General features: G+C 36.7%; 2 protein-coding genes across 3 annotated transcripts in view; one reads left to right on the top strand and one right to left on the bottom strand.

Annotated features, from left to right (window-relative positions):
- The window catches only part of LOC122260915 (putative U3 small nucleolar RNA-associated protein 11), a 10,125-nt gene extending 6,628 nt beyond the window's left edge, over positions 1 to 3,497 (bottom strand). The window contains exons 1-2 of the mRNA XM_043028375.2: positions 3,394 to 3,497; positions 1,627 to 1,770 (exon numbers count right to left, since the gene is read on the bottom strand). Of these exons, the coding sequence (XP_042884309.2) occupies positions 1,627 to 1,745 (119 nt within the window). The 5' untranslated portion in view covers positions 1,746 to 1,770; positions 3,394 to 3,497. The remainder of the gene's footprint in view (positions 1 to 1,626; positions 1,771 to 3,393) is intronic.
- A 198-nt stretch (positions 3,498 to 3,695) lies between these two features.
- Positions 3,696 to 6,954, top strand: LOC122260914 (sn-1-specific diacylglycerol lipase ABHD11). 2 transcript variants are annotated; one of them, XM_086533195.1, is made up of 6 exons: positions 3,696 to 3,870; positions 4,498 to 4,654; positions 4,831 to 5,004; positions 5,422 to 5,595; positions 5,889 to 6,079; positions 6,327 to 6,954. In XM_086533195.1, the coding sequence occupies exons 1-6, from the start codon at positions 3,767 to 3,769 to the stop codon at positions 6,460 to 6,462; spliced, it is 936 nt and encodes a 311-aa protein (XP_086389321.1). In that variant the 5' UTR covers positions 3,696 to 3,766; the 3' UTR covers positions 6,463 to 6,954. The 2 variants fall into 2 exon arrangements, with proteins under 2 accessions (XP_086389321.1, XP_086389322.1); XM_086533196.1 differs by having other exon boundaries at positions 3,730 to 3,870; positions 4,818 to 5,004.
- Positions 6,955 to 7,555: the final 601 nt, after the last annotated feature.

Here is a 7,555-nt window from a genome sequence, read left to right on the forward strand (position 1 = left end):
AGCAAAATCAAGCAAGTGGGGCAGTGCCAGAACCAAAAGTTCTGTGATGGCACTATCTTGACCCCAAACAAGCAAAATCAAGCAAATGGGGCAACACCAGAACCAAAAGTTCTGTGATGGCACTATCTTGGCCCCAAACAGGAGAGTCCCAAGATGTAAAACAAGATGAGATCTTATCAAAATCTAATACTTTGAGTTTATGTATTACTCCTGGGATGTCTTGCTTTGATTCCTGACACAAAAACGCTTAGTGATCTTGAATAACACTGATGCTAGGAACATGCACTTTCCTTAGTCACTTATGATTTAATTACTAGGCCTACCTGACCTCACCTATTTACTCCATTCCCTGAATTTATATCTAAGATATAATTAATTACGACCATTATAGTTATTCTCATTATAATTATCATAGTGTTAGTAACAATTATAATAGTAATCTAAATCAAATGTTGTCTTCTAAAAATTCAAGGAATTAAAGTGTGAGGCTAGGGTGCCCTCTTGGCATCAGTGACTTAATTAATTGTATTCTAACCAATAGTGAATACAGAAGGAACCTGAATTACTACAAAATACAAAAGAAAAATAGAATGTAACTCATAATATTGAGATAATAATGAAACTTAGTCTTTACACATGTGATTTTCCAGAATCAAGATTGTATTATAGGATTCTAGAGTTTATTCAGAATCTTCTATCCTATTTCGCAAATATATCTTTCAGATGCTGATGCCCTTACAAAACCTCAAGATGCAACCCAGGACCCAAACAAGAGAGAAGGCTTGGAAATGACTTGAAAATAAATTCTTGTTAAAAAGAAAAGAAAGTTAACTTATCTGATTCTTTTTCACATGACTGTTTCATGACTACATATTACATTATGCTTTCAGCCTGTTAACACCGAGTGATGTGACATCATGTCATGTGGTGGCAGCACTTTCTGTCGGGGATGCGATATTATGTCATTGCCGGCACACGGAGGGTGGCCGCAGACAGAGCAGGTGAACAGCATGAGGCATTAGGCACGCGCACTTGAAATGCCCTGGCGTTCAGACAGGTGAAGCCAAAACTGCCCGGTCATTATTGGGTTATGATAATTTTGTTACATTAACCCATTGGTCGCGGTATTAAAAAAAGGTCTAGGCAATAGGATGGCTGTTTTACATGTCTGGCATGGTGCCATCCGCGTCTATGACCGACTCTGCCTTTGCAGCAAATCATGCCATCCGCTGCTAATGGGTTAAATATTCAGGTAAAAAAGAAAAGAAAAGAAAAAAAAAAAAAAAAAAAATCACATATAGTAAGAAGTATTTGAATGTACAATATATATAACCTGAAATGTTTGTAGATGCAAATATAGAACACTATATATAAAATTTTGGTTCAGCACAAAATATATAAGCAAAAGTATTTCTTGGGACACATAAGCAAATATATATCTTAAGACCTTTTCCCTAATATCTAGCCAATGTCAAAGATCAAAAATAAATCCAAGAAAATGCTTGCAAGAAAACAGTTTCAGTGTTGTTAGCCAATGTCGATTCATGGAACTCATACCTTATCTACAGACATGAAAAAGAAAGAAAGAAAGAAAGAAAGAAAGAAAGAAAGGAAAAAAACACTCACTTTGATCTTTTCTTGTAGTCTTTCTTCTTCTCTAATGCCCCGAGATGCTGTCGATCCTGCCGTTGGTGTCTCTCCCTCTTTACACGTTGGGTTTTGACTGCATTGCGTAGTGAAGACATCTTGACAGGAGCTGGTAATCACAATCTGTAAATAAGATATCTTTTTTTTAGTATATACCATCGTCTAGTCCGCAAAATTACATACAATAAATTGTTTATATCTATTTGGGATTCTTTTACTATTCTTTGTGAAATGTTCTTAGTATATAGTTTATGTAATGAAATCTAAATAATACTGTTACCCTATAATGAGAAAAAGATTACGAACAGAGGATACATGAACTCAGCTCATAATAGGAGTGGACAAATGTGAATCATGGGTTCTAAATAATTAACATCAAAGGATTGTTTTCAAGCAATTATCAAATTATCACATTATCAACTTGACTAAAAGCACTCAAAGTTATACTACCATGGAAATTAAGTGCTCTACAAGTCACCAGCAACCATAATGAGAAAGTATAAAAAAATGAAAGTTAACTAGAAGGTGAGGTCGTGGGTGAGAATGAAGAGAGGGTGAGGATGATGGGAAAGAGGGTGAGGTAGAAAGTTGAGGGTGAGGGTGAAGGTGAGGGTGAAGGTGAGGGTGAGGGTGAGGGTGAGGGTGAGGGTGAAGGTGTGGGTGAGGGTTAGAGTGAGGGTGAGAATGAGAGATGTACAGAGTGACTCTGCAATTCGGGAAGCTAGATTTCAGACAGTGATGGAGTGCAGCATCATTAAATTTACTCTTGAAATATATGGTAAATTTTCCAAATAATGCTGCATCACTAAATACCACAAAAGTAGTATTGGTGGATTCCTCTCAACCTCTACTATTCATATATAGTGGAAATAATGTGCACTTCCACCCCTGGACCCCACAATCTGGGTCCTGATAGTGGAGAGGGCATGAAGTAGATCAGGGAAATTCATTTGCAAAATCTTAACCCAATTACCTACGTAACTTTGCCTAGTTTCGAGGTTAGCCCTAGCCTAGGAGGGGGCTTTGCCCCCCCTGGACCCCCCCTTTATAAGGCACTTTGTGCTAACTCATGCTACTTTGGGGCAAAAAGGTTAACCCAATTACCTACATCACTTTGCCTAGTTTTGAAGTCAGCCTTTGCCTAGAGGGGGCTACACACCCCTGTGGACCTCCCCTATTTAGGGCACTTTGTGATACTTATGATACGTAATTAGTTCTGTAGATGACCACGAATAACCTTCACACTGCACCATGATGACAGCAACTGAGTCTTCGTCTCAAGTATTCCTTAGGATAGGAAACTAGGACCGATAATGACGTGACCACTCAATAGAGGGCACTCTGTAATCATACTGTAAATAATGGGGAATATTGCGCCATTTATCAAATATATAATTGTAGATTGTGATATGCAATTTAGTTCCTACCCTATCTGCAGAATATTACTAATACATACTGGTGTTAATTTACGCATTCTCTATGACCACTACCTTACTACCTTCATTTTTCTCTATTCCTCACGTGCTTCTCTTCTGAACATTTACCAGCCAAATACCAATACCAAAGGATATCAACCATTCCATCAATACCATACGAAACAAATATCAGGATCTAGCACTAGTATCATGAGACCTGCCCTATACCTTTGTTTATCTCGATTTCCCATTCATATCTTGCAATTATATCCTAAGTTATCGACTGTAACGCTACATGAAACCACAAATTTAAGGTATTTTGTAAACTCACCTCCAAAGTATCTTATTTTTTTCAGTATTTTTCTAAAGAATTTCCCGTGTGAGGAGAGCCATGTACACACACGTTGGACGATCTTATGACGACCGTTTATCCCCGAGTCAAGTAGAAGATATTTAATTAATACAATTTCCTAAATATTTTGTTATTTAATATACGTCATTTAAAATTACAATAAATCAGATCTCTAAGATCTAAAAAAAGACTTAAAAAACTAACTAATATAGCAAAAATAAGGATTATTTAAACAATCTACACAAGCCTGATTTAAACATGTAAACAAAGGATTCGGAGACTAAGCGATCTCAAATTTTGTAAACATTACGCAGTGGAAGAGAGGGAGGGACACATCTCGACTCATTTCACGATGGTTCTATTGAAAGGATTAATCAGTATGCATGCGAGATCTATAGGGAGACGTCCAATTACATTTCGAAATATCAATTTGTCGAAAAATTACACTACTTCAAGGTAAGACGAGAGATTTTGTGGGTTATTCGTGGAATAAATTATGTAACTAGGAATTCAGTAGCTATGGTTGAATATACATGTATATTGTCTCGGAACTTGATAATAAGGTAGAATTTAAGTTCTGGCAATTCTCCCGAAGAGATACTCGTCGCAGATATAATTAGTAATTATCTATCCTACGAATGTTTCATACGAACCCAAAGGAAATGTATTAAGGCCGGTTAATCTCGATTTAAAGCACCATGAACCAGAATAACCGAATACAACTTCGAGGGGTATAAGAGCTTTCTGTTCTCAACCTGTATAGATATAGCATAACATAGTAACAGGTGTATTTTAGTTAATTGTGTTGTAAATCAGTTCCATTTGCATTTATCTTTTCTACCCACTCAAAAAAAAACAACAAACAAACTAAAAACAAAGGAAAGGCAAGCGCCTATTATGAACTCTATTAGAACCAGAGGATTAACCTGATGCAACTTGATATAACCTTATTCCAGAGAGTTACAGGAAATGAAGCATAGGAGTCATTAGTTTTACGATGTTAGCATAACTTACCATATACAGATTTATTTTAAAAAGTAAGGTTTTAGATAAATTTTATTATTTTTTGTTATTTATTTACAGAAGTGCTGCAATAGATATGGCCTTTACCTTATTCCAAACAGCAAATGCACAAAAGAGATCTAAGAAATCCCCAGTTATCGTAATGCATGGCCTTCTTGGATCAAAAACAAACTGGAAAGGCCTTGGGAAAGCTATCAGTTCCAAAACAGGGCGGCAAGTAAGTGACTAAGAGTTCCAGTGATATTAACATTTTGACTTGTTCACAAAATTCAAAAAGAAGTCATTACACAGATTAGATAAGATATGCCGTGAATCTAGTTCATGTACTGTTTTCAAACTTGATAAAGCAAAATTGAAAACACCATACATGGCTGCTAAAGATATTACTCTCAGGTTTATACTGTAGATGCCAGGAACCACGGTGACAGCCCACACACTACGGACATAAGCTACCCACTATTGGCCGAAGATCTGCTTCAATTCCTTGAGAAACACAGCATTCCGAAGGCTATACTGATGGGCCACAGCATGGGAGGCAGGGCAGTCATGGCAGCAGCTCTGATGGAGGTTGGTTGTGTGAAGATTTGTGGGTAGGTGAGGGTGTGGGAGAGGGAGTAGAGAGGGAGGTTGAAGGTGAAGGGAGAGGTAGAAGGAAAGGGAGAGGTAGAAGGTGAAGGGATAGGTAGAAGGAAAAAGAGAGAGAGAGAAGGAGAGAGGAGAGGTAGAAGGAAAGGGAGAGAAGGAGAGGTAGAAGGAAAGAGAGAGAAGGAGAGAGAGAGAGAGAATGAAAGATGAAGATGAGGGTGAGAGTGAAAAGGGAGGCAGTAGGTGAGGTTTAGGGAGAGAATGAAGGAGAGGGTGAGGATGATGGAAAAGAGAGTGAGGATGAGAGTAAGAGTGAGAATGAGACTGAGTGAGATATCGAGATTCAGACTGAGAGAGAAAGGGGAAGAGTAAGAATAACATATAAACTCTCTTCTACAGCCTTCTGTGGTGGAGAAATTGCTGGTTCTTGACATCTCTCCGTATGGAGTCTCAAACAGTATATCATCGCTTCCCATTTTTGTCGAGATCATGCGGAAGATCCAAGTTCCATCACATCTGAATATGGTTGAAGCTCGCACATACGTAGACAATCTCCTGCTGCCTGCAGTTCCGGTGAGGATATATCTCACATTTCTTTAGCTTTTAATTCTAAGACTTTTTCTTTAGCTTTTAATTCTAAGACTTTGTAGGGTCAGTTTAGGGGTTTATGTAAACCTTGTGATATTATTATTATTTCTAGAAATAGCAAACTATTCAGATTTTCATTAGACTACGAATGCATTAATTTTTTTTTATGATTTTCTAACTCTAGTGTTCCCAGCTCCAACAACCCCATTTCAATACGTTATTCAGCAGAGAAGTGTGCACCAGTAAGTGGCGACTCAACCTTCTCCACTCACTTCCAGGAACGCGGCATTCGGCAGTTCCTCCTGACCAACCTCATCCGCACTGAGGAAGGCTACAAATGGAGAGTGAACATCGATGCCATTGCAGAGAACTTCAACCCCCACATATCTACTTTCCCGGTCGTCAGGAGGGACAGTTATTTCGAAGGAGAGACTGCCTTCGTCGCTGGAGCGTTGTCAGATTACGTGGTGTAATGGAAGCTAATTTTCTGTGTACTTGTATATTTGTGACACAAACGCAGGCATGCACATGCACACCTTAAATACAAAAGATCTGTGCAATGCAATATAATAGTTTTACAATGCATGAGAAGATCCACATGGATCATAATACGAGATCATCCCCCCCCAACATGCAACCACATACTACCGCCTGTGAATGACATCTTCCCCCTGGACAGAACGTGCAAACAAATGACCTCGTTTTCTCGATTACAGACCGGAGGAAGAGGAGGTCATTCAAGACATCTTCCCCCAGGCAACTTTCCATTATATTGAAGGGGCGGGACACTGGCTCCACGCAGACAAGCCGGCAGAATTTTTAGACGTCGTCATTCCAATGCTTCAGGAATAAAGAATTATTTTGGTGTTTCCGAAATGGAGGAAAGGAAGAACAGCTCCATGTAGATTAAATTCTTTAGTTATAGAAATGGTAGAAGGATTTGTAAGAAATCTGAAATACTGTAAACAGAAACGTTCTTGAATTAGCATTTTGCTCATGAGTAAATTTTTAAATATATATATATACATATGTATATATATATATATATATATATATATATATATATATATATATATATATATATATATATATATATATATATATATAAAGAGTTTCTTGATCTTTTTATTTAAGAATTGTATACTCCATCATAGTTATGAAATCTGGATGATATTTTAAACTATATTTTTAGAATTCTCGACACCATCAAGATTATGACATCTGAGTAATATTTTAAAATGATTTGATAATTGTAACATTTTATATTAACTTATTGATATATTTATTATCATTGTAAAATATGTATATACTTGAGATGATTAACAGTAAAGTGTTAGACAAACCGTACAGACTTTATATTCCTAATGAACTAATTTTAAATAACTTATGTCAAATAAATAACATTAAATTGTTTCATAATGAAAACAAATAATTTCTTGTATTAGATGCTCCTTTTATAATAGTTTGCTCATATATGATTTTTTTTCTTAACTATTTATCCTATGCCAAAGACAGAGAATGTTGTTATTTGTAGCACTTCATTTATCTCCCGAATCAAATGATGAGTATGATAATGGCAACAGTGATAATAATATGATAAAAATGATAATGATGATAAAATTACAAAATTTAATTACTGTACTCATTTTTAAAATTGAATGTACTACTTGTTTTTATTTACTTTTTCTGAGTATTTCAGTGTACAGTAGTTGAGGGCAAGAAAGAACTGCTAGTCATATTTTTTCTTATTAGTTACTTTATCTTATTAAATCAATGTCATTTTTTGCAGCTGTACTTCCTTCTCCCAATCCTGATTTTGTCACACTTTCTCTATCTCCTTTCTCCACCCTCACTCTCTCCCCTTCTTCTCTCTCTTCTCTATCTTCTCTATCTCCTCATTCCACACTCACTTTCTCCTCTCCTCTCTCTTCTTTATCTCCTTATT

This window comes from Penaeus japonicus, unplaced genomic scaffold, assembly GCF_977035675.1.
Source record: "Penaeus japonicus unplaced genomic scaffold, GWHDUDI00000001_assembly GWHDUDI00000039, whole genome shotgun sequence".
In the NCBI taxonomy this organism is placed as follows: Eukaryota; Metazoa; Arthropoda; class Malacostraca; order Decapoda; family Penaeidae; genus Penaeus; species Penaeus japonicus.

Excerpts from the sequence above, each read along its gene's own strand:
- LOC122260914 (XM_086533195.1), top strand. The coding sequence starts at position 3,767 with ATGGTTCTATTGAAAGGATTAATCAGTATGCATGCGAGATCTATAGGG. Across the intron at positions 3,871-4,497 it reads AAAAATTACACTACTTCAAG|AAGTGCTGCAATAGATATGG; the intron begins GTAAGACGAGAG and ends ATTTATTTACAG. Across the intron at positions 4,655-4,830 it reads GTTCCAAAACAGGGCGGCAA|GTTTATACTGTAGATGCCAG; the intron begins GTAAGTGACTAA and ends TATTACTCTCAG.